The following is a 26,728-nucleotide window of genomic DNA, read 5'->3' as shown; positions in this document are numbered from 1 at the left end:
GGATTTCAGATGTGACAGAACCAGTCTCTCAAAGCACTTTGCAACGATGGGGGTGAGTGCAACTGGGCGGAAGTCATTCAGGCCCGTGGCAGTGGAATGCTTTGGCACTGGCAAGATGGTGGCAATCTTGAAGCTTGTGGGGACAACTGCCTGGGCCAGAGACAGATTGAAAATGTCCGTGAAGACCCTGGCCAACTGCCCTGCACAGACTCTGAGCACACAGCCAGGTATTCCACCCGAACCAGCTGCCTTCCGTATATTCACCCTGCTCAGGGTGGCACAAACAGCGGAGGTGGAAAGTGAGAGAGGCAGTTCACCAGGTGGGAGATCCACTTTGAGGGTGAGCTTGTTCTCTCGGTCAAAGCAAGCGTAGAAGTAATTGAGCTCATCAGGGAGGGAAACAAAGCTGGAAGGGGGCACAGTACTAGGTGGTTTGAAGTCTGTAACAATCTGTATGCCATGCCACATGTGTCGCTGAGCTGTAAGGCTCCCGGTCTCCAGACCTGAAGGGTGAATCTCTGGCTTTGAGCAGGAGGCGAACCTCTCTGTTTTGTCCATGGTTTCTGACTGGGGAAAACTTTTGTCTTTGTGATGTCACTCTATCTACACACTTGATGTGCTCAAGGACAGAGTTGGTATACAAGTCAATGTTAATCTGAGAGTCTGTGGTGGCATGGGCAGCAAACACGCTCCAGTCTGTGTGCTGGAATTGGTGCTGAAGAGCAGAGTCAGCACCCTCCAGCCAGATCTTAACAGTCCTCATTGTGGGTTTCACACGTTTAATGACTGGGCTATACTTGGGAAGCAGAAACAGTGAAAGATGGTTGGACTGTTTTTGATATATGCACTAAATTTTAGACATTTAAATTTTAGGCTTCCATCTTTCTACTCAGTTAATCTATAAAAAAAATCAGAAAAACGTTCTGGATAACACACAAAAATTTTTTTTTAAATAGCCTGCAGAAGCTGGAAATCTTATAAACAGTATCTACTTTCTTAGTTACACCTGCTCATTAATGCAAATATCTAATCAGTCAATCATGTGGCAGCAATTTAATGCATAAAAGCATGCATACATGGTTAAGGGCAGTGGTCCCCAACCTCCGGGCCGCGGACTGATACATTGCTGTGAAGCATGCAGCGGTGCAACAGTAGTCGGAACGCACCCAGCACATCTTTAAGAAAAAAGCGGAAATAAACAAGCTAATTAATTAGGTGCCGCCTGGCACATAAATGTCGGCCCAGATCAGAGGCGATTGCGTCACCTCTGATCTGGGCTGACATTTACGTGCCGAGTGGCACCTAGTTAATTAGCTTGTTTATTTCCGCTTTTTTCTTAAAGATGTGCTGGGTGCATCCTGGCCACCGCTGCACCCCTGCATGCTTCACAGCCCGGAGGTTGGGGACCACTGGTCAAGAGCTTCAACTGTTGTTCAGACCAAACATCAAAAAGGGGAAGAAATGACTGAGCATGGATTGGCTGTTGGTGCCAGATGGGTCAGTTAGAGTTCCTTAGAAACTGCTGATCTCTTGGGATTTTCACACACATCATCCGTCTCTACAGCAGGGGTTCCCAACCCGGGGCTCATGGCAGCTTGCTTAATGGTATTAGTCCATGACATAAGAGGGGTTGGAAACACCTGCTCTGGAGCTTGGAGAATGGTGCAAAAAACAAAATCAGCAAGCAGAAGTCCTGTGACCGAAAATGCCTCGCCAATGAAAGAGGTCTGAGGAAAATGGCCAGACCAGTTCAAGCTGACCCCAACTCAAATAACCATGCATCACAGCAGACACATTGAACCCTGATGTGGATGGACCACAGCTGCAGCTGACCAGTTTGGGGTCCACTCCTGTGGCCAGGTTATTAATGTAATAACCTGTAACTAATAAAGTGGACTAGACAGCGAGTGTTTTTAAGAGTAATCCTAAAACACTCAGTAGGTCAGGCAGGATCTGTGGAGAGAGTGACGGTTGATGTTTCAGTCTCTTCACGAGTTCTCACCCAGTTTTCCTTGAAACTCAGGTTTTAATTGGATCGTAAGATAATAATGAGAAACTTAACAAGTACAGAGGTGCTGCAGAGATTTAACATCAAAAAACTGATTACTTGCCCACTAACATCTAAACATTCCAACAAAGAGATAAAAATTGTACCAAATAAAAGAAAATGAGAATTGGTTTTCTGCAGCTCAAGTCTATAAATAGCTGGAGGAACTCACGCAAGGTCACAGATTATCGAGGTGTACCAGGTAAACAGGTACTGGCAATCAGATGTCTCGTGTAGGAAATCTGGCTTCCCGTTTCCTGCTAACTGGTTGCAATGTAGCAGTATAGTGGAAGAGACGTTCTTTGTTGGATCGCGGCCACACACGGAGTTCGAAGTGAAAACAACATCCAGGTCATCATCTGAAATAGGAAATGGGCAGAAAATGCACATCACGCTGCTAATGACACTATCGCAAAGAACAGTAGCTCACAATCTGTCCGATACGGTTCAAGTATCTGAGGTGAGAGTGTTTGGAAACAAAGGGCAAAAAAACAAAAAGGGATATAGAAAAGATTAAGATTAATGCTTGGAAAGAACTGTAAGTGATTGGGAAAGACTACACTGAGATTCTTGACGATCTATGCTTCTCAGTGAAGTCAATGCATTGGAGGGAGAGGGTGATACAACATGGCCCGGATGAGTTGTGGTTTTCTGTATGAACCCAACCTCCCAGAGGCATAAATTAAACATACTTTCAGGCATCTGCATGGAAAGTGAGACACATTTATACACACACATCAGAAATAATTATAGTTAATGAGAATCATAACTAAAGGTATGGAAAAGCTGATCTAATAGCAAAATAGTAAAAAAAAAAAGGCAAGCCACCATTATTGAAAATGAGTCTGACAAGGTTCAAAACAAGCACAGGAGATTCTGCAAATGCTGGAAATCCATGGCTACGCACACACACACACCCACCCACAAAATGCTGGAGGAAGTTCTAGGAGGACGAGATGGGTCAAGTGTTAGTGGGGAACACTTAGGCAACAGTCGTCACAGTACATGTTTAGATCAGGATGAGAAAAGGGCAAAAAGCAATCAATTGGAGGGCTCTCTTAAATAAGATAAAGGGACCTGGCCTGGATAAACTAAAATACAAACACAGCTGCAGATACTAAAAAGAAAAATAAAGAAACCCCGGAAGAACTCAGCCAGTCAAGTGGCACCTCCTGATAAAAATCACTCAGTGTTATTATTTCGGAGGACCTGTCCTGGGTCCTCCAAGCAAGTTCAATTACAAAGAAAGCACAGCAGTGCCTCTACTTCCTCAGGAGTTTTGCAGAGATTTGGCACATCATCTAAAACTTTGACAAACATCTATAGATGTGTGGTGGAGAGTGTATTGACCGGCTGCATCACAGCCTGGTAGAGAGACACCAATGCCCTTGAATACAAAATCCTACAAAAAGTAGTGGATACAACCCAGTCCATCACAGGTAAAGCCCTCCCCCACCACTGAGCACATCTACATGAAACGTTGTTGTAGGAAAGCAGTATCCATCATCAGGGGCCCCCACCACCCAGGACATGTTCTCTTCTCACTTCTGGCATCAGGAAAGTGGTACAGGTGCCTCAGGACCCATACCACCAGGGTCAGGAACAGTTATCACCCCTCAACCATCATGTTCTTGAACCAGTGGGGATAACTTCACTTGTTCCATCACTGAAATGTTCCCACAACCTATGGACTCACTTTCAAGGACTCTTCATCTCATGTTCTTGATATTTATTGCTTATTTATTATTATTTATGTCTTTTTGTACTTGCAGTTTGTAGTCCTATGTAGACTGGTTGAACACGCAAGCTGGTGCTGTCTTTTATTGATCGTGCTATAGTTATCATTCTCTTTCAATATTTGTATTATTAATTTCTACATAGAAGAATACAGAGTACAAGTATACAAGTCAAAAAATTAAGAAAATAATACCAATACTTTATTATTCTATTATGGATTTATTGAGAATGCCTGCAAGAAAATGAATTTCATGTACTTTGACAAATTTACTTTGAACTTTAATATAGTAGTAGCATTCTAATGCAGAATCTGACTAACTTTGTGTCAGTTTGGATAGCTTAATAATTCGTGGTTACCTATAGTATTTACATCAGCCATCTAATGATGTTCATATCAAGTAAAATCCCCAAACTTGTACAACTCTAAGAACATAATAACTAGTCAATGGAAAAAAATTAATCAAAAGAAATTGAAGCAGGCTCACCTTCAAGGTAGTACTTTGCTTTGGCTGGTATGCCTATACGCCTGAAGGCAGGCTGGTTCACCTTGACCTGGCAAATGTTGGATCCTTGGCACTGAACATTCTTAGGGTTAGCAATTCCCAAAAGCTGAATGTCATATGTATACGAATCACCATTTGGCCTGATATCACCAGAAGCTTTGTACAACCTGCAATGCAGAAAGATGCTTGCCATAATACGTATAATGAGATCACGATAGATCAAACCATGAAATCTGAAAAATGCAGGGAAAACAGATGGAAAATAAAGAAACATTAAAAACAAGGTCGATCAGTCATGTGTAATTTGGCTCACTACAGATTTCAGAACTCATTTCTAGATAGCGTCAACAGTGGCAACTCTCTGCATGCCGCTGCAAAGGTAATCTTCAAACATTCCTGTGCAGGACTGTTGTAGCTGAAACACACAATGTTTTAGGAATAACTTCCTTCCCCTCCACCAGATTTCTGAATGGCCAATGAACCCATGAGCACTACCTTGCCTACTTTTGCGCTACATATTTTTAAAAAATATACACTCAATGGCCAGTTTATAAGGCACTGTGGCGACCCACTTTCTGGCACACACGAACCGGCTCACAACAGCGCGCGCAGGCAGAGGGCCGGCCCCAAAAAGGGCGCCAGGCCATCTTCACCAGCAGGGGGAAAATCCCGCGCGCAGAAAGGGTCTGGGAATATGCATTCCCCACAGCAGTCCCGCCCAGGGAGGGCGGGAACGGGAAGGCTTTAAAAAGCAGGCCACGAAGTTTGAATAAATCTCTTTCATCGCAACTCTAACTCACCAACTCCGTGTGGTTATTCTAGCGCTGCGTGTAGCACACCGCTACAATTGGTGACCCCGACGGCCCAAACGATATTTGGACCAGCGATGACCGACACTGCATCTGTTCACGCAGTTTCGTTAAAATTGCCAAGCTTCTGGACGCTGCGACCCCAATTATGGTTCGAACAAGCAGAAGCACAATTCCACATTCGGCAGATAACCTCGGAGTCCACTCGTTACTACTACGTGCTGAGCTCCCTCGACCAGGAGACAGTGCACAAGTTGAGGAGTTTATACAGTCGCCCCCAGAGGACAGCAAATACACAGCATTCAAAGCCCTGCTCATAAGGACTTTCGGACTCTCACGGCGCGAACGAGCACGCCGCTTAATGCACCTGGATGGTTTGGGAGACAGGCCGCCGTCAGCATGAATGAACGAGATGCTGGCCCTGGCCGAAGGACACAAACCCTGCCTCATGTTTGAGCAGGCGTTCCTAGAGCAACTGCCCGAGGACATATGCCTGCTGCTGTCTGACGCAGATTTCAGCAACCCCCGGGAGGTGGCGGCCCGAGCAGATGTGCTGTGGAATGCCAGGAAAGAGAGAGGGGCATCCGTTGCACAGATCACCAAGCCGCGTGCCCAACGACAGACCAGACCAGGCCCGGCAGCAGAGCCTACAAAACCCGGCGACGGGAGTGAGGAGCCCAACGAACAATGGTGTTTCTACCACCAGCGGTGGGGCACAGAGGCCCGCCGCTGCAGACCACCCTGCAAATTCCCGGGAAATGCCGGGGCCAGCCGCCGCTGATGGCTACGGCAGTTGGCCATCAGGACAGCCTCCTGTACGTCTGGGACAAGCAGTCGGGACGCCGCTTTTTGGTCGACACCGGAGCAGAGATCAGCGTCTTACCTCCAACAAGTTACGACATCCGCAACAGAGAACCGGGACCCACCCTGAGGGCCGCTAATGGCAGCACAATATGAACCTACGGCACCCACACGGTGCGGCTACAGTTCAGCTCCAGCCGGTTCATGTGGGACTTCACACTGGCCGCCGTGGCCCAACCACTGCTGGGGGCAGATTTTCTACGAGCCCACAGCCTGCTGGTCGACCTGCAAGGGAAGCGATTAGTCCACACCAAGACTTTTCAAACGTTCTCCCTGGGTGAAGCACAGTTGCCAGCCCCACACCTGGACTCCATCACGCTGTCCGACGATGAATTCACCAGGGTCCTGGCGGATTTCCCATCAGTACTGACACCGCAGTTCACGGCAGCCATGCCCAGACACAGAGTACAGCACCACATCCCGACCCAGGGACCACCCCTCCACGCCCGTGCTCGAAGACTTCCCCCGGACAAGCTCCGACTGGCGAAGGAGGAGTTCAAGAAGATGGAGGAATTAGGGATCATACGACAGTCCGACAGCCCATGGGCCTCCCCCCTTCACATGGTGCCCAAGGCAACGGGGGGGCTGGAGACCATGCGGTGACTACCGCAGACTGAACGAGGCTACAACGCCAGACCGCTACCCTGTGCCGCACATTCAAGACTTCGCAGCAAACCTACACGGCGCAAGGATCTTTTCCAAGGTAGACCTCGTCCGGGGATACCATCAAATCCCTGTACATCCGGACGACATCCCCAAAACAGCACTTATCACCCCGTTCGGACTTTTCCAATTCCTCCGAATGCCGTTTGGTCTAAAGAATGCCGCACAGACGTTCCAGCGGCTAATGGACGCGGTGGGACGCGACCTGGACTTTGCATTCATCTATTTGGACGACATCCTCATAGCCAGCAGTAGTCGGCAGGAGCATCTATCCCACCTCTGCCAGCTCTACTCCCGCCTGAGCGAATTCGGCCTTACAATCAATCCAGCCAAATGCCAGTTCAGACTCGACACCATCGACTTCCTCGGCCACAGGATTACTAAAGACGGGGCAACCCCGTTGCCCGCCAAGGTAGACGTGGTCCGCCACTTCCCCCGACCCAACATAGTCAAAGGCTTGCCGGAATTCGTGGGTATGGTGAATTTTTACCACCATTTCCTCCCCTCAGCAGCCCGAACCATGTGCCCCCTGTTCACCCCGATGTCGGGTAAGGGCAAGGACATTACCTGGGACGAAGAGGCCGCAACCGCTTTCGTTAAAACCAAAGAAGCCTTAGCAAACGCCGCAATGCTAGTGCACCCCAGAACGGACGTTCCTACTGCCCTCACGGTGGACGCATCCAACACAGCGGTCGGTGGAGTGCTGGAACAACTCACCGAGGGTCGCTGGCAACCCCTGGCGTTCTTCAGCAAACACCTACGACCACCTGAACTCAAATACAGTGCTTTTGACCGGGAGCTATTGGCACTATACCTGGCAATCCGGCATTTCAGGTACTTCTTAGAAGGTAGGCCCTTCACCGCGTTCACAGACCACAAACCGCTTACCTTTGCGTTCACTAAGGTGTCCGACCCCTGGTCGTCCCGCCAGCAGCGACATCTGTCCTACATCTCCCAGTACACGACGGACATCCGGCATGTCTCTGGAAAGGACAACGTCGTGGCGGACGCACTTTCCAGACCTACCATACAGGCCCTGTCCCAGGGGGTGGACTATGCAGCGCTGGCAGAGGCACAGCAGGCAGACACTGAGATCCCCAGTTACAGGACTGCAGTCTCCGGTTTGCAGCTGCAAGACCTCCCCGTAGGCCCAGGTGAGAGGACCCTACTATGTGACGTAGCTACCGGCCAACCCCGCCCCGTCGTCCCAGCAGCCTGGCGCCGGCGGGTTTTTGAGTCCATTCACAACTTAGCGCACCCCTCCATCAGGACAACAGTCCGGCTGGTCGCCAACAGGTTCGTGTGGCATGGACTTCGTAAGCAGGTCAGTGAATGGGCCAAAACGTGCATGCAGTGCCAAACGGCCAAGGTGCAGCGGCACACCAAGGCTCTGCCACAGCAGTTCGAACCCACCCGCCGGAGGTTCGACCACATTCATGTGGATATTGTGGGGCCCCTGCCAGTGTCGCGAGGAGCGCGGTACCTCCTAACTATGATAGACCGGTTCACCAGATGGCCAGAGGCAGTCCCGCTCACCGACACCACGTCCGAATCCTGTGCCCGAGCACTGATCGCAACCTGGGTAGCACGCTTTGGGGTACCGGCCCACATTACCTCCGACAGGGGCGCCCAGTTCACCTCCAGCCTGTGGTCGGCTATGGCCAGCCTTTTAGGAACACAGCTACACCACACAACTGCCTACCACCCACAGTCGAACGGACTAGTGGAGTGCTTCCACCGTCACCTGAAGTCGGCTCTCATGGCCCGCCTGGAGGGGCCTAACTGGGTGGACGAGCTTCCCTGGGTCCTGCTCGGAATCCGCACGGCGCCCAAAGAGAATCTGCACACCTCGTCGGCCGAGTTGGTGTACAGCACACCCCTGGTCGTCCCAGGAGAGTTCATACCAGCCCCAAGGGGGCAAGAGGAAGAACCCACAGCAGTCCTGGACAGACTACGTGAGAGGCTCGGTAACCAGGCCCCCATACCCACGTCACAGCACGGACAGACCTGACCTGCGTACCCAAAGACCTGCAGAACTGTAAGTTTCTTTTTGTACGACGGGGCAGACACCGTGCACCACTACAGCGGCCCTATGAGGGGCCGTTTAAGGTGATCAGGAACAACAGGTCCACGTTCGTGCTGAACATTGGAGGGAGAGAGGAGGTATTCACGGTGGACCGACTCAAACCGGCCCATGTGGACTTGGCGCAGCCAGTCCGGGCTCAGGCACCGCGGCGCAGGGGCAGACCTCCCAAACAGAGGCCGAGCCAGACTGTGGACATTGGGGGAGGTATCACCGGTTCTGGGGGGGGGAGGTGCGGGGGTTATGTGGTGACCCACTTTCTGGCACACACGAACCAGCTCACAACAGCTCGCGCAGGCAGAGGGCCGGCCCCAAGAAGGGCGCCAGGCCACCTTCACCAGCAGGGGGAGAAAGGGTCTGGGAATATGCATTCCCCACAGCAATCCCGCCCAGGGAGGGCGGGAACGGGAAGGCTTTAAAGCAGGCCGCGAAGTTTGAATAAATCTCTTTCATCGCAACTCTAACTCACCGACTCCATGTGGTTATTCTAGCACACCACTACAGCATCTCCTCTACCTAATAAAGTGGCCACTAAGTGTACACTTGTGGTCTTTTGCTGCTGTAGCCAATCCACTCCAAAGATCGATGTGTTGTGTGTTCATAGATGTTCTTCTGCACACCGCTGTAGTTATTTGAGTTACTGTCGCCTCCCTGTCAGCTTGAACCATTCTCCTGACCTCACTCATTAACAAGACATTACCGCTCACCGATTTTTTTTTGCTTTTCGCACCATTCTCTGTAAACTCTATGGAGACTGTGTGCATGAAAATACAATCAGCGGCCACTTCATTAAGTACCTCCTCTATCTGTACCTGTTGTGGTCTGAACATCTGGGCACCTCTGCGCATGTACCTGTGTGCAGAGTATGTTCTCCCTCTGCAATCATGTAGGATTCCACCCAATTCTCAAAGACACTGGGAGTTGCTAGTTGCATTGGTGATAATAAATGGTTTCAAGAGTGTAGGACCACCTTCTGGTCAAGATGGCGCTGAGCTGCCATCTTTATCAAGATCATGACTCAGATTTAGAGATACAGCACAGTAACAGGTCCTTCTAGCCCAATAAGTGCTCACACCTCTTGACCATGCCTGCATGCTGTTATGCATTGAGTTGTTACCACATGAGTGACTGATTAGATATTTGCATTAACGAGCAATGGCCACTGAGTGTAACTTGCACACTTTTGCCCTGTTAAGTGTCATACTACCACAACAAATCACCACAGCACCCATAATTTGTTTTAAATATACACTTAATTCTTTCTAAATGTCCTATCAAAGGCTCACTACTGCCATTAGTTCCAGATTTAAATTACAATGCAAAGTAAATTCCCCAACTGACATGAGGGTTTCCTAATTAGATCACTGACAGACCAGATTACTGATACTGCCTTAGTAAGGGTACATCCACACTATGCCAGATAATTTTGAAAACGCCGGTTTCGAGTAAAAACGACAGACGTCCACACTAAGCGTTCTTCAAAATATCTCTGTGCACATTAGACAGATATTTGGGCGTATCTCCTCCTACTGGGCATGCGCAGGACACACAGAAAACAAGCAAAGAGGAAACGGTATACTTGGTGCGCGTTAGTCCAGTTACGGAGTAGATAAAGTTAAAAGGAATTGCTCTTGGCTCTCGCGCAGGAGGACTTAAAACTAAAAAAAACAAACACTGGAGCGTATGGAGGCAACCGACAGGGAGTTCACAGACAATATGACCCGGCTGACGACGAACATTGAAAAACTGACTAACTCTGTTGCATTAATAAAGTACCTTGTTAAATGTATAAACACTTGTCTGCATCAGTGTTATCTTGTATTTCCATACAATGTTACATTAGGCTGTTACACATCTATTGTCAGAGAAGTACTTGCATAAATAGGTAAACCACCTTGGTTCTTGATCCTCCAAAATATTCCGCATGGAATTTAAACTGGAGGTGGCGGAGGGTGTTTTCTGTCCTTACCTTCATACAAGCAAGGACAGAAAACCAAGCAAAGTGAGTATACTTATTTATTCAGTAAACTATGGGTCAAAGTATTTGGTGAGTACATTTCTAACTCTTCTGGCTTCAGTCTCATTGCCGTCTGTTCTGAAATTGTTAGGTTCTGTGAAGCGCAGAATCAAATATCGCTGTGATGATTGTACGCTCTAGTATCAACTGTTTGGCGACAATAAAGTAGTAATAATAAGAAAACAATTAAATGCCGGGCTGCCGCCATCTGTTCCGGCACGTCATGACAGCTGTTTTAAAAAGCTCCGCTTACCCCGTACACACTGCTACGGATATTAGGCGTTTTCAGATTTATTCACCTTGGAGACCGTTTCTGAAAATCTTTGTTTTCGGGGGCTGAAAACGCGGTTTCGGTGTGGACGGAAGGTCAAAACAAAGAGAAAAGGCTTCGTTTTCAAAATTATCCAGCGTAGTGTGGACGTAGCCTAACTTGATCAGTGCATTACCCCAACTACAGATCAATAATCTGCTGCTAAAGTCCAGGAGTAACAAGCAGTGAAGTCTGAACCTTGGGGAAGTCAGCTTACGGTGCAGAAGTGACAGATTTGTGCTTAATAAGATCCTGGCTGTGACTAAATAGGATGGAATTGGGAAAATAAGAGCCCCTTCCATTTAGGGCATTGCAGAGATGCACTGAGAAGGACACATTTCACTCTAGGAAAGGGTGCAGATAGGTTTAGTGAAAAAGAGAAAGACGACATTTGTCGGGCTTTTGAAGAAACTGCAGCCATTAGAGGAAAAAAAACACATGCAAAGCAAATGGAGGGGATTTCAAAATAATCAAATGCTGAACACATACTTGGAATAAATAGGCGCCAAATCCACCTCTTTCCCAGTTAAAGGGTTTTTAATGGTGGTGCCCACAATGTTAACCTCTTGTGGCTTTATTGCACAGGCTGCACGGGTCTCCCAAGAAATTAAAAATTCACACTCGTTTTCATCAAACCTAGAAAACAAAACATTCTGGATGTAATGGTTTGGTGTAAGAGTTCCAACAAAAGAGAGAATATACAAAATACCAGGATAGGGTTACAGAAATATGCAATTAACAAATTCCTGATCATTCAAAACCTTAACAAAAAGGTCTCGGCCTGAAACATTAACTGTCCATTTCCTCCCTGGATGTTGCCTGGCCCCACTAAGTTCCTCCAGCACTCTGTGTTGTTAAAAGATCAAATTAAACTAGTATTAGTGTAATTTAGAAACGCCTTAGAGGATTTAAATTTCAATCCTCTCCCAAATTTGAAATGGTAGATTTTCAAGGGACTTTGCAGCTCAAGTATTGAAACAAAATCATTTCTCCTCATCAGCAGAATCTTGTCCCAGAGACAATACAGACAAAATAAATATTGGTCTGGAAGTGTGTGCATAAAGATGTGATAATTAAACTTTTGGGAAGAAGATTGACCAATATTTACATGGAAAATGCTGTAGAGTTAGGTTGAGAGATGATCTTAGAAGCTCTATATTCGACTGGGTTCATCACCAACCATTTCTCCATTTAACTTTTCAGCACAGCTGCACATCACCTCACGCGGGGAGTCACACACATTGACAAAATTTAATACTCTGTGCTTGTCATGACCCTTGCATAATGTTTGACTTTTAATAGCCCTGCATCTTGCTGCCCCTGCTTGCCCCAAGAGCATGTGGGGGGGGGGGGGGGGGCAAAAAGACTTCATGGACTCCTTGCATTAGATGTGCTGGAATTGACCAACATGAAGCAAAGGAACCAGATGTGAAGTGCATCCTGCTCCCTACGGCCAAGTCTGGAAGTAGATACCCTAACACCTACAATCCAGCACGTTCCTAACTTTGGTTCACAGGCACAGACACAAGGAACATGCTGATCCAGAAACAGAACCTCCCCGGTGCCCTTTTCTGAGCTGCTGGCAAAAGGAAAGAATGTTACTGTCCAGTGTGGGACTTGGGAGGCCGTTAGGTATATTCAACATCAAGAGGTAACTGACCTCAATAGAAAAGCACATTCACCAATTATTGACCACAAAAAGCATTTAATTGTTTATTGGAAATACTGTGATGGGATAAACTTGCAGCCATTAGCCGTGGCAACAGAGGAAACTCTGCAGATGCTAGAAATCCAGAGCAACATACACAAAATGCTAGAGGAACTCAGCAGGTCAGGCAGCATCTATGGAAATACTGTCAATGCAGCTTTGAGGTCGGTTGGGTAGAGCAACATATCACAGATCTTCACCAATGTTACTTTATTCCCAGGTAATGTTAAATGCACGACCACATTAACTTGATTTCCAGTTATCCGACCCAACCTCTGCACTGCTGTGCTCCATGATGGAGTAGTGGAGCTGACGGATCCATTCACCTTGATAGACAAATCCCAGACAAAGTCCGCATGACTCTAACAGACTTGCATAAGTACAGAGATAAGGGTCTTCTCACCTTGTTAGCTTTGGTGCTCCTCCTGTCGACGAACACTGCAGTTGTATAACAGTCCTTGCACGTTTGCCTGTACTACAGTTAAAATAGCCATTTGAGTAACTCACAGAAAGGAGTGTATCTGGAAATAAAAGGTTGAAATTAAAAAGCTTTAGTTTAAAAGAGCACATTCAGTACTGACCACAGCACGCATCAATGGTTGACACTTTCTGGTTTATGTTCACCCACTTACGCCAAAAGATCAAGGAAAGATCAGATGGGTTGTTTCTCAAAGGAGGAGAGGTGGCTATGGAGTGTCCTCAGCAGTACATTATGAGGGGCATAGATAACATATACTCAAAGCTCATTTCCAAAGTAGCCTAGCATTACAGAGCACATGTTTAAAGTGAGAGGAGATAAATTTAAAGGAAAGCTGAGGGGGAAAGCTTTCCCACATAGAGGGTGGTGAATATCCAGAACAAGCAACACACATCAAAGTTGCTGGTGAACGCAGCAGGCCAGGCAGCATCTGTAGGAAGAGGTGCAGTCGACGTTTCAGGCCGAGGCCCTTCGTCAGAACAAGATGCTCAGCAGTGGCAGCAGAGGCAAATAATAATATTCAAAAGACATTTGGACAAGTACGTGGATAGGAAACTCAATGCAGTTTAGAGGAATGAAGGAGAATCTCACTGAAACCTATCCAATATTGAAAGGACTGGATAGAATGGATTTGGAAAGGATGTTTCCTATAGTGGACAAGTATAGGACCAGAGGCCACAGCTTCAGAATAGAGGGACATTCCTTTAGAGACAGGATAAGGAGGAATTTCTTTCGCCAGAGGGTGGTGAATCTGTGGAATTCACTGTCACAGGATGTTGTGGAGGCCAATTCACTGGGTACACTTAAAGCAGAGGTTGATAAGTTCTCCATAGGTAAGGGCACCAAACGTTATGGGAGAAGGCAGGAGAGTGGGGTTGAGAGGGAAAAATGAATCAGCCATGATGGATTAATGGAGCTAACTCGATGGACAGAATAGCCTAATTCAGCTCCGATATGTTATGGTCTTATGGGATACAGACCTGATGCAGGAAAACGGTATCGCAGGCGACAAGCGCAAGGCGGGCAGAGGAGGTTTGTAAGATTCTACGATCTACCGATCTGGTACATGACTTGAGACTCTTTTCATTTTATTGGAGATTCTAGGCTCACAAGAAGCTGATAGCAGTCCACCTATGTTGCATTTTTACCACACAAATAATGTGCTTCATGCATCTATTGGTACAAGGCTTCGTACCTTGAACATCTATTTTCTGGCTATGAACAAGTCCCAATATCTGTGTTCTAGCATTTTTAGCCTTCCTGCACACACTGGCATATGGAGGGCAGCCGGTGGGTCCTTCATGAACTCCTTCACAGAGATTCATGTAGTACCTGAAAAATAAAACAGCAGATTCAACGCTAGCACTCTGGTAACTATCCAAAGAGACACACCCAAATAAACCATGCTACCTTCATTGAATCACAACCAAGAGAAAATCTGTAGATGCTGGAAATCAAAGAATACACACAAAATAGAGGGCTAGGTAATTTCCAAAGTAAGTACATGTTTTGGGCTGAAGGGCCTGTATTGTGCTGTAGGTTTTCTATAAAATGCTGGAGGAACTCAGCAGGCCAGGCAGCATCTATAGAAACAAGTAAATAAACAGTCGATGCCGTGGGCTGAAATCCTTCATCAGGACAACAGCCCAAAACGTCGACTCTTTAGTCTTAATTGAACCACTTTTTAGTCACATGACAATAATTGAGAGTGACTAATACAATGAGTTTTGGACTGCAGTTACTAATGGTGTTGACCACCCACCCTAGTTCCATTGAAGACAGTGGGATCCAGTGTTGGAGGAGTGTACAAACAGTAGCCGTTGGCATCAAATCTCTCCAGCCTGAGCATCTAAAAGCAACAATCAATGCTAAAGATCTTTGAAATGTTTGCTTTGGGTAGCACCCAGAAAGAAGGCACCTTCTGCAGCCTAACACAAGTTCAGACCAGGCCAGGCGAGACTCAAAGGCTGCAACACCAACGCAAAACTTGACTGATTCTTTCTCAGTGGAATGCCGTGCCCTATTAAAAAGCTTCCAGCTAAAATGGAGCCAATCAAAAGGATGAATGGGAGGTCATTCTATCTACACGACCTCTACTCTAGAAACAGGGTCACTCTACCTTCAGCTGTCAAGTTACAGTAATACAGACCATACTTGCCTCGTGCACAGCGAAAAGCCAGGCACCAAATCAACAGCAATTTTTTCACTAAAGCACATGAGGGAATGGGCCTGACACTCCACATCTGCGAAAAAAGGTCACCTACCGATCTGTATAACACCTTCAGAGAGTAACAGATGCACCTTGGATAATGTGGGCCACTTTTCATATCTCAGAAGCCACTGCTGTTACATAGGCAGGCATCAATAAAATTTACCCTCAGTGACCTCAAGACCTGGACTGAGCACAGTGTATGGGCACCAGTGGTCCCTACCCTTGAAGGGATCACATGAGGCATGAACTGTCTGTAGACGCTGCAAACTGCTACAATCTTCACAGAATCCCAAAACCTAGACCTGCCTGTGCACGACCACTAGATTAGATTCTCTCTCAGCTGCTGTTTGAGCTGAAACAAAAAGGAAGTCCCATTAAAACCGCAGACTCGTCAGTGCTTCACAGAATGCAAATTACTAGCAATGTATTGGTCCACACTATCAACCCATTGCGATTCATCCACACTGTTACCCTATTAAAGGGGCCAATAGAGCACTACAGCAGAGAAACAGGTCTTGCAAGCCCACCTGGACCATACTAACCTAGTTTACTACCCAATCCCATCAACCAGCACCCAGACCATACCCTCCATACCCCTCCCATCCACGTACTTATCCAAACTTCTCTTAACTGTTGTAAGTAAGTGAACCAGCATTCACCACGTCCGCTGACAACTCATTCCACACTCATCACCCGAGTGAAATTCCCCATTCAATCTTTCATCTTTCATCATAAACCTATGACCTCTAGTTCCAGTTTCACCCAACCTCAGAGGAACAAGTCTGCATGTATTTATCCTATTATCCCCTCACTATTCTGTATACCACTATAACATCTCCCCCCATTATCCTACATTCAAGGGAGTAAGGCCCTAACCTATTCAGTCTTTCCTAATGACTCAAGTCCAGGTAACATTTGTCAATCTTCTCGGCACTCTGAAATTGGTTGAAATCTCTCCTGTGGGTAGGTGACAAGAACAGTACACAATAAACTAAATTCAACCAAACCAACATCTTAAAACAACTTTAACATTACATCCCAACTCCTGTACTCAATACTTTGATTTATGAAGGCCAATGTTCCAAAAGCTCACTTTATGACCCATCTACTTGTGAGGCCACTTTCAAGGAATTATGGTTCTGCGTTCCCATATCCCTTTGTTCTATCACACCTCAGTACCCAACCATTCAATGCACAAGTCCTGCCCTGGTTTGTCCTTCCAAAGTGCAATACCGCACTTGTCTACATGAAATTTTATCTGCCATTTTTTCAGCCCATTTTTCCAGCTGATCCAATTATGCTGCAAGATTTGATAGCCTTCCTTGTTGTCCAGTACCGCGTACCCCCCACCCCAACGCTGAAACTTAACCTTTTGGACCAGCCTTCCATGCAGCATTTGTCAAAGGCCTTGCTGAAGTCCCCACGAGAAAACCACAACTTTGTCGTAGTGTTTGGAGGCTTGCGTGCCTCAATGACCCAGAGAGCTATGTTGGTTGGAGTCTGGGCATTATGCTTTGGCTCTTGGTAGGGTCACCCATACCACACAGATCAAAGGGTAGAGGTTAGACTGATAGTGGCCCACTGGTCCTCCAGGTTCAGGGATTCAGCTCAGGGCGAACAACCCTGACTGGTAAAACAAAACTATTATGGAATCAACAATGAAGATTCCTTCTGCATCTGAGTGTGATGGTATTCCAGAGTCCCCACATGGGCCTTGCATGATTGACAGTAGTGAAAAACAAGGGGAAGCTCCTGACATGAAGCCTTGACCATCACCAGGGATGGAGGACCCTCATTGCTGCCCTAAATGCTAGCCACGTAATGGGCAGCAAATTGCTAAAGTCCATGTAGACAATGTCCACTGCCTTTCCTTCGTCAACTTTCCTGTTAATTTCCCTGAAAATCATTTTAAGATTGGTTAGACAATACTTACCACGCACAAAGCCATGTTGACTATCACTAATCAGGCTTTATAATATACAACTATTTATGTATCTTGGCCCTTATAATACCTTCCAATAATTTACTCATGATTGATGTCAGATTAACTGGCCTATAATTTCCAGCTTATGCTTTGAGCCTTTCTTGAACAATGGAACAACATTTGCTATCCTCCAATCCTTCAGCACCTCACCTGTGGCTAAGGACATTAAATATCTTTGCCAGGGCTCCTGCAATTTCAGTACTAGCCTCTTGCAAGATCTGAGGGGATTTCTTCTCAGGCCCTAATTTGCCTCAGGACTCCTCTTTTGTAATCTAAATAGTCCATGACCTCAACTGCTTTGCCTCAGTTCTATAGACTGCGTCTGTCTCCTGAGTAAATCCAGATGCAAAAAAATCATCTGCCCCATTTCTTTTGGCTCATGCGTAGCTGATCACACTGATCTTCAACAGGATCAATTTTGTCACTTGTTATCCTTTTGCTTATATCCTTATATCTATAGAAGCCCCTGGCATTCTTTCACTTTGATTGCTGAAACAACTTCATGTCCTCTTTTTAGTCCTCCTGACTTCTTTCTCATTTGATCCAAACTGCCTATACCTGATAGACCCCTTCTTCTTCACCAAGACCTCAAAAACCAAGAATACGTAAATGTGTTAGCCTTGCCTTTAGATTCTGTACTCTCAATATTTCATGTTTGAAAGTGTCCCACTTATCAAGCATCCCTTTTGTCAGAAAACAACCTGTCTCAACCTACACTTGCCAGAATACCATCAACATTGATTTTTCTTCTATTTCAAATCTCAACGCAGGCAGCAGTTCTATCCTTCTCCATAATTATCTTGAAACTGATGGAATTATGATCGCTAGATCTGAAGTGTTCCCCTACGCACACTTCTGACATCTGCCCTGTCTCATTTTTTTCCTGCAGAGAATACACAACAAAATTTATAATACAATAACGAAGCAATGGACAGTTGTGATTTTAGAAGAACTAAGACAATGGCTAGATGAAGGAAGGAAAAGGACCACTTTAGTCTCATGATGCAATGGCAGAGGGCTTTCAGAAGTTTACACTTCTTATAAACATACTCGACCAACTGTACGATTTCCCCATGCAGACATTTTGTGGATTTGTATTTTTAAACACTGAAACTAATGCTGATCAAGTAATTTTTAAATCTTTCATTTTCTCTGCTAATGTATTTCTCCCAGAGGGAATCTGGAAGATGCCTGCAGGTACGGTTCCACAGGGTATATGACCGTCATTCAAATGAGGATCAAGAACCGAAATGCATACATCATCTGAGCAAGGTGTGACCAAAAATTGGAACATGCCAACAGCAGACATCACCTGCTTAGGATTCAGAGGATGCCCAATTGGAGAATTTCCCCAAACTAAAATCAGCATACTTGGACACAAAGATATAGAAGGTTTGGCAGAAAGCGGATAGGATGGAATGAGATTAGAGACCTTGCCCGGTTGTTGAACAAGCTTAAGGGACTGGGGTTCCCACAGCTCATCTGACTCTTTGTCTCATATTCTTAGCTGCACACATTGAAATTCAAAGGTATAGACATTATATCATGTTCTTTCCAGCATACAGTAGTCTCAGCCCTCAGTGATCGAGAGATTAACAGATTTAAAAGATAAAGATCAGCTTTATTTGTCACATCTACATCTAAACACCAAATTATACTGCGAAATATGCCATTTTGTGTCAACGACCATCCAATGATTGTGCTGCAGGCAGTGTACAAGTGTCACACATATCCAGCTCTGAGAAAGCAGGCCCACAACTCACTAAGCCCAACTGCAAGGGGAAACCGGAGCACCCAGAGGTCATGGGGAGGACGCACAAACTTGGTACACAAGCGAAGAGAATTGAACTCCAGTGATCGCTGGCACCAACCGCTATGCTATTGTACCATGGAGCACGGACAAGTCATGGAGCCTGGCAGCCCCTGCCCCGCTCTGCAAAACAACACAATACCATAGAGAGAGACTGAAGGCAGCTAGTAGCTAGTACTTACGTATAACCGTGAGAAGAGAACTTCCACGATCCGGTGAGAGAAGAAAGCATTCTCAAATCATAGGTCTTGTGACTGTGAACTATCTTGCATTTCATCCGCTTGGGTGGACAAATGACACTCGTCCTCCATTCAAATACTGTCGAGCAACCAAGGGTCTCACTCAACAACTCGGGATGACCGACTTCAGCTGTGTCATCACATTTGAAGATGATCGCTGATTTCCGAGTTGCAGTTGCTGAAATCATTGAATTAGGTTGATTAAATTACAATGTGTTTTACTAATTGGGCTGTTTCCTCTGGGTCAGGGGCTGAGGGGAGATCCAGGTCTATAAAATCATGAGAGGCGAAGGTGAGATGGTCTCCCCCTCCCCAACCCAGGTACAAATTCCAAGTACTAGAGGACAAAGCTTTGGGGGGGGGGGGGGGGGGAGAACAAAGGAAATGCTTAGGGAATAGTAGGTACCCAAAATATATTGCTAGGGTGACAGCATCCCCTCCTCCACCCACCCACCTACCCCCTCACGCCAGCTTGTTCGCCTTCCCCTCCCCCACCAACTCCAATGCTGACGTAGGGTCTCAGCCTAAACTATTGTCTCTACTCCTCTCCACAGATGCTGCCTGACCTGCTGAGTTGCTCCAGCATTTTGTGTGGGTTCCTCAAGACTTCCAGCATCTGCAGAATCTCTTGTGCTTACGTATTGGTTGTTCATTGGTTGTGGCATTAAAGGGGCATTTGGATACAAACAGGGATGTAACAGTGGGATATACAGTAGATCATATCAGCAGGCAAATGGGGCTGGTTTGATTTGGCATCGTGGCTGGCACAGATAGTGGGTGAAGGGCCTGTCCCTGATTTGTACTGTTCTATGAGCCTAAATGTAGATATACAAATAATTATCACATCCCATTCAAACAGAACATACTGGTATCCATTACCTACCATTGCTGCAGAAGTCCCATTGCTTATCCTTGTTAAAGTCACTGGTTGTCGCACACCACAGTAATCCATCAGTTCTTCCCGCAGCAGTACACTTATTGTAAGATGTTCCAAGGACCGTGAAAGGAAACATGCACAGCTTTCCTGTTTTGGTGACTGTTAAAGACATTGAGAAGCAGAACAGGTCACCTGAAGTGTAACATGTAGTTATCAGGATTCATCATACAGATCTCCTATTCTGAATCCCACTTGCTTTTCTGGGCAACTTGTCACTGGATCCTTACTGCCTCTTTAAACCTAGGCTTGGACATTAAGCAATGGCCAGTGGTCAGCTACAAACAACAGTTGATAGCCACGAAGAAATCTTCTGAGATTATCTTCCTTGCACAGCAGAGCACAGAGGTATAATGCAGCCCACCACATGGCTGTCCTGTTCAAGGTCAGTTAATACAGAACTTCAAAGTTCAAAGCAAATTTATCAAACTACATATGTATCACCAAATACTATACTGTGATTCAATTTCTTGCAGACATTGTAATAGATATACTAGAATCAATGGAAAAACTACACACAAAGCTAACAGCCAATCACTGTGCAAAAGACAATCTGTGCAAATTACTTGAGCTAATTCACAATTAAAAGAAAGTTGGAAATGAGTGTCTCAAGAGAGGACCCTACCCTCATTTAACAGGGAATCAACTATGAACTGACACACTTTTTCCAAAAAACTGGCAAAGGCGCATTTGTAAAGTAAAGCCTTAGCATTTTCTTTAACACACACAATAAGCTTACAGTGCTTATAAAAAGTATTGCCCCCCGCCCCCGGAAGATTTTATGTTTATTGTTTTACAACATTGAATCACAATGGATTTAATTTGGCTTTTTTGACACTGATCAACAGACAAGACTCTTGTGTCAAACCAAAGTGAAAACAAATTTCTACAAATTGTCTAAATTTATTACAATTATTAAACACGCAATAACAGATTGCATAATTACTCATCCCCTTCAAGTCAGTATTTAGTTGCTGTACCTTTGGCAGCATTTGCAGCCCTGAGTCTGTGTGGATAGGTCTCTATCAGCTTTGCACATTTGGACACTGAAAATTTCCCATTTTTCTTTACAAAACTGCTCAAGCTCTGTCAGATTGCATGGGGATCATAACTGAACAGCCCTTTTTCAAGTCCAGCCATAAATTCTCAATTGGATTGAGGTCTGAATGCTGACTTGGCCACTCCAGGACATTAACTTTGTTGTTTTTAAGCCACTCCTGTGTAGCTTTAGCTTTATGCTTGGTGGGGTGGGGGGTCATTGTCTTGCTGGAAGACAAATTTTCTAAGTCGCAGTTCTCTTGCAGACTGCATCAGGTTTTCCTCCAGGATTTCTCTGTATTTTGCTGCATTCATTTTACCCTCTACCTTCACAAGCCTTCCAAGGCCTGCTGCAGTGAAGCATCCCCACAGCATGATGCAGCCACCACCATGATTTATATTACACCAAACATAGCATTTAGTCTGATGTCCAAAAAGTTCAATTTTGGTTTTATCAGACTTCTTCCAGCTCACTTCAGTCTCCCATATGCCTTCTGACAAACTCTAGACAAGATTTCATGAGGTTTTTTTTTAAACCCCCAACAGAGGCTTTCTCTTTGCCACACTCCCATAAAGCTGTGACTGGTGAAGCACCAGGGCAACAGTTGTATGTGCAGTCTCTCCCATCTCAGCCACTGAAGCTTGTAACTCCTCTAGAGTTATCATAGGTCTCTTGGTGGCCTCCCTCACTCGTCCCCTTCTTGCACGGTCACTCAGTTTTTGAGGACAGCCTGCTCTAGGCAGATTTATAGCTGTGCCATATTCTTTTCATTTCTTGATGATAAGGGATATTTAGTGACTTAAAAACTATCCTGTACACATCTCCCAACTTATGCATTTCAATAACCTTTTCGCAGAGTTGGAGTGTCATTTTGTCTTCATGGTGCAGTTTTTGTCAGAATACTGACTCACAAGCAATTGGACCTTCCAGATACAGGTGTATTTTTACTATAATCAACTGAAACACCCTGACTGCACCAGTGATGATTTAGTGTGACATATTAAAGGGGATGAATACTTTTTCAATCAATTATTTTGAGTTTTATATTTGTAATTAATTTAGATCACTTTGTAGAGATCTGTTTTCACTTTGACATGAAAGAGTATTTTTTTTGTCGATCAGTGTCAAAAAAAAAAGCCAAATTAAATCTATGGTGATCAGTGTTGTAAAACAATAAAACATGAAAACTTTGGGGGGGGGGGGGTGTTGAATACTTTTTATAGGCATTGTAGATCATCTGAATTAACAGCTCCCATTGTTACCTGTAGGGCACAGCTCTGTACTGCCATAGCGCAAAAATAAGGCTTGGTCCTGGTGTTTGTACTCCAGCGTCATTGCCTTTGGATTACCGAAGGAAACTGCTTCAGTTCCTGAGACCAAACAGACAGCACTGTCTTTACACTTATTGCTGGGGACATCTGTTACAGCCGCACATACGTCAAGGTGATATGTCCTCTGCCCAGACTGAACCTGAGGAATCAATGCGGCAGTTATTTGGAATGTGACGTCTGTCAGAAGCACAAAGGGATATTTTGCATGCTGATTTTCTTGCTCATTACAACAATGTACTTCCACAATGCCATGCTTAAATATTAGGAACTAGTTTTGTGCTTAAATATACCAGTAGTGTTCATTACACAGCTTCTCAATTAAACAGCAAGGTTGAAATACAGTAATTGCCACCCTCAGGGTGGAGGAGCAACATTTTATATTCTGTTTGAGTAGCCTCTATGAATATCAATCTCTCCTCCTGGGGAAAAATAATCCCCCTGCCCCCCTCTTCCTCATTGACCTTTTACCTCTTCTCACCTGCCTATTACTTCCCTCTGGGTCCCCTCCTCCTTCCCTTTCTCCTATGGTCCACTCCCCTCTCAGATTCCTCCTTTCCCATCCACTTGATTTCACCCATCACCTTCCAAATAGCCTCCTTCCCCTACCCCCACCCTTTTATTCTGGCATCTTCTCCCTTCCCTTGGTCCTGAAGTAGGGTCTCAGCTCCAAACGTCAATTGCTTATTCATTTCCACAGATGCTGCCTGACTTGCTGAGTTCCAAAGCAACACATACAAAATGCTGGGGGATTTCCAGCATTTGCAGAATTTACGGTTATGATATTAACTCTATTTTTAATGTGTGTTCAGCACTGGTTTAAAGTGCCCACAACTTAACAGCAGGCGAGCCTGAATCAAGCGTTAAAAGCCTGAAATATCCTGGAAAAGAAATGCTGGGAACCTCCCCAATGCATTATGTTGGGTGCCAAACCCAGGTCGGACAGCTGTCCAAATTCATTTCAGTTGAAGGATAAACACATTTTTTTTAAATAAAAATGTTACCAGAACTTGAGACCTGAGTGACAGTAAAAGGGATGAAACGCTAGGATTTTATTTATTAGAGTGGAGAAAAATGATGGGGGATTTGATAGAGATATACAAAATTACAAGAGGGCATATAGGGTAAATGTAAGCAGACATTTTCCACTGAGGTTGGGTGAAACTAGGTGAAACTTTTAAGGGAAACACGAGGAGGAATCTTCTTCATTCAGAGGGCGGTGAGAACGTAGAAGGAGCTGCCAGCAGAAGTGATAGATGCAAGTTTGACTTCAACACTTAAGAGGAATTAGGATAGATGGCAAGGGTAGGGAGGGCTATAGTCGGATGCAGGTCAATGGGAGCAGGCAGAGTTATAGCTTGGTACAGATTAGATGGGCTGAAAGGTCTGTTTCTGTGCTGTAGTGCTCTATGACTACTTGTACAACAGCACTCAAAACTTCATTACCTCTGAAAGTATTTTTACAGGCAATAAGATCGCTGCTGGGTAGTGGAGGAAACAGAATCCTGAGTGTACACAAGTACTCAACACCTAACGAATAAATGCCTGGGTAATTATTCTTTAAAAAGGGTAATGTTGACAGAGAGAAATATTGGCGAGAAGGTCCCTGCATTTCTTCACAACAGTAGCTATGGGACCATTTACTTACTCCCTGGAAATGGGCCAGTATGGTATGGTTCAAAGTGAGAGGTCCCAACACAGTTTAAACCCGATCACGAGGCCAGAATATATTCATTCCCACGTTCCTATGCTCCTTTCCCTTTAGTTTAAAGATTTCCTCTTCTGGAGTTCCAAATTTTCTTTTGAATGAGATTACAGAAGCTCCTTTCACCCTGTCAATACAAGCAGCTTGCACAAAGATTTGCCTTGTCACTTCCTTTCCTTTTGCCAAACAACTCCAGACTGTCCTCTGGTTTACAAATTTGCTGATGCAAACCCAATGAACCTTAATTACCAAAACTAATTTTGAACAATAAAAGATTTTCCCACAACTTTGCCATGTTTCAGTTATTGCCACTGCATCCCATTCTGATACAGTACTTATCCCTGGAGTTCACCTTATAGATGACTCTCTGGGTACTTTAAGACAAAGGAACACAATTTGGTCATTTGTTTTATCGAGTCTGCTCTGCCATTTGATCATGGCTGACTGAATTTCCCTCTCAACCCCATTCTCCTGGCTTCTATGCGCATACTGAGTTAACTTCCTTTGTAAAGGGCTATTCATTGTAATTCATTGTAAGGGGTCATTGTAATCCAGAAATCATGCACTCATCTTTATCCAGAGCAGCTCCTAAACAGGAATTTAATTACTTACATCCAGACAATGCATTGAGATTACCAATACCTGCTGTTTTCTTTCACGCTCCATCAGTGATTATATTCAAAGTTCACACTAATTATGAAAGTACACAACTGTACATGTCACCATATACAACCCTGAGATTCATTTTCTTGTTGGGCATAATCAATAAATCTGTAGAATAATAACCATAACCGCATAGTTGCTGTATGCGGATAAAATGTGAAGCTGGGGATAAGGTCTTTTCAACCCTAATTAAACTGAGCTGACAAGACCATCACTTTTCCTATTGTAACAGGAAGGAAACAACAATTGTCAAAAACAAGGCTGCGCATTATTGATGCTGTTATTTATATAGCACAGAAACAGGCCCTTCTGCTCAGGTGCTCCATGCTGACCAAGACGCCCCATTTGCCCGCATCTGGTCCATATCCCTCTAAACCAGGGGTTCCCAACCTTTTCTATGCCATGGACGAATACCATTAAGCAAGGGGTCCGTGGAGTCAGGTTGGGAACCTCAGCTCTAAACTTCTACCATGTATCTGTCCAACTGGGTTTTAAAAGTTATTGTTTCTGCCAAAATGCCCCATCCAAGCTAGTCAGAACCTTTCAAACATTTCCAATCTGTATCTCTGCCAAAATATCTTTAAAAGTTGTAATTGTACCTGCCAGCCTCAGCTACTTTCTCTGACAGATCATTCCACACACATACCATCACTTGTGCAAAGAAAAATTTGCCCAAGTTCCTCTTCAAATTTTGCCCTCTCACCTAAACCTATGGCTTCTAGTTCCTTACTCTCCAGTCCTACAGGAAAGATGGAATGCATTCCCCTATCTATGGCCCTCATGATTCCGTACCCTTGTATAATATCACATCTCAGTCTCCAAGACGACAAGGAATAGGCCCCAGCCTGTCCAACCTCTCCCTACAACTTAGTCCTGGCAACATCCTTGAACGCCTCTCTGAACTCTTCAGTTTCATAACATCAGGACAACCGAAACGGAACATAGTAACAAAACACTGCAAACCCATGGCCTGTCCTGGGTTAGAGCACTGTGTAGGTGCTGGGGCGGGTGAGAGGAACTGGACATTTCACTGTTGCCGCTTGGCATGCTCTGCCTTGTTGTATTCTGTGTTGTTCCGCCCAACGTTATGGGCACGCAATATTGGTGCTAAAATGTGTCTCAACAGTTGCAGGCTGCTCCCAGCACATCCTTGGGTGTGTTGGTTCTAAGTGCAAATGAGACACTTCACTATGTTCACATGATGAATCAATCTGGAAGTACAGCCTCACCTACAGCTTGCACAACTGCATCATGTCTTCCAAATTTCTAATATTCAGAGCCCTAACAGACGAAGGGCAATGTCCCTTCAGCACCCTGTCTACCTGTTACTCCACTCAGCAAGCCACGTGTTGTTCTCCGAGGGCACTCCGTTCATGAATATAACCTAGGACCCGAGCATTCACAGAGAAAGTCCTTCCAAAATGTACATAAAGCTTATCCCTCAGAATTCCCTCCAGCAACTTAACTGCCACAGGTACTAGCTTTTGTGATATATAAATCCCAGGATATCCTTTACCACTTTTCTTAAAGGCACAAGATTTGCCATCCTTCAGTCTCACCTCCGCACCTCACCCGAGGCTGATGGTGATGCAAATACC

General features: G+C 45.4%; 1 protein-coding gene across 1 annotated transcript in view; it reads right to left on the bottom strand.

Annotated features, from left to right (window-relative positions):
• Positions 1–26,728, bottom strand: part of igf2r (insulin-like growth factor 2 receptor) — a 211,139-nt gene that overhangs the window by 17,121 nt on the left and 167,290 nt on the right. The window contains exons 38-45 of the mRNA XM_072265972.1: positions 22,697–22,904; positions 20,345–20,497; positions 19,405–19,639; positions 14,412–14,548; positions 13,142–13,259; positions 11,520–11,666; positions 4,270–4,454; positions 2,220–2,406 (exon numbers count right to left, since the gene is read on the bottom strand). Of these exons, the coding sequence (XP_072122073.1) occupies positions 2,220–2,406; positions 4,270–4,454; positions 11,520–11,666; positions 13,142–13,259; positions 14,412–14,548; positions 19,405–19,639; positions 20,345–20,497; positions 22,697–22,904 (1,370 nt within the window). The remainder of the gene's footprint in view (positions 1–2,219; positions 2,407–4,269; positions 4,455–11,519; positions 11,667–13,141; positions 13,260–14,411; positions 14,549–19,404; positions 19,640–20,344; positions 20,498–22,696; positions 22,905–26,728) is intronic.

Source organism: Mobula birostris, chromosome 8 (assembly GCF_030028105.1).
Source record: "Mobula birostris isolate sMobBir1 chromosome 8, sMobBir1.hap1, whole genome shotgun sequence".
NCBI classification, from domain to species: Eukaryota; Metazoa; Chordata; class Chondrichthyes; order Myliobatiformes; family Myliobatidae; genus Mobula; species Mobula birostris.
Note: the sequence above shows the minus strand (reverse complement) of the source record. Positions and strands in the feature narration are given on the sequence as shown.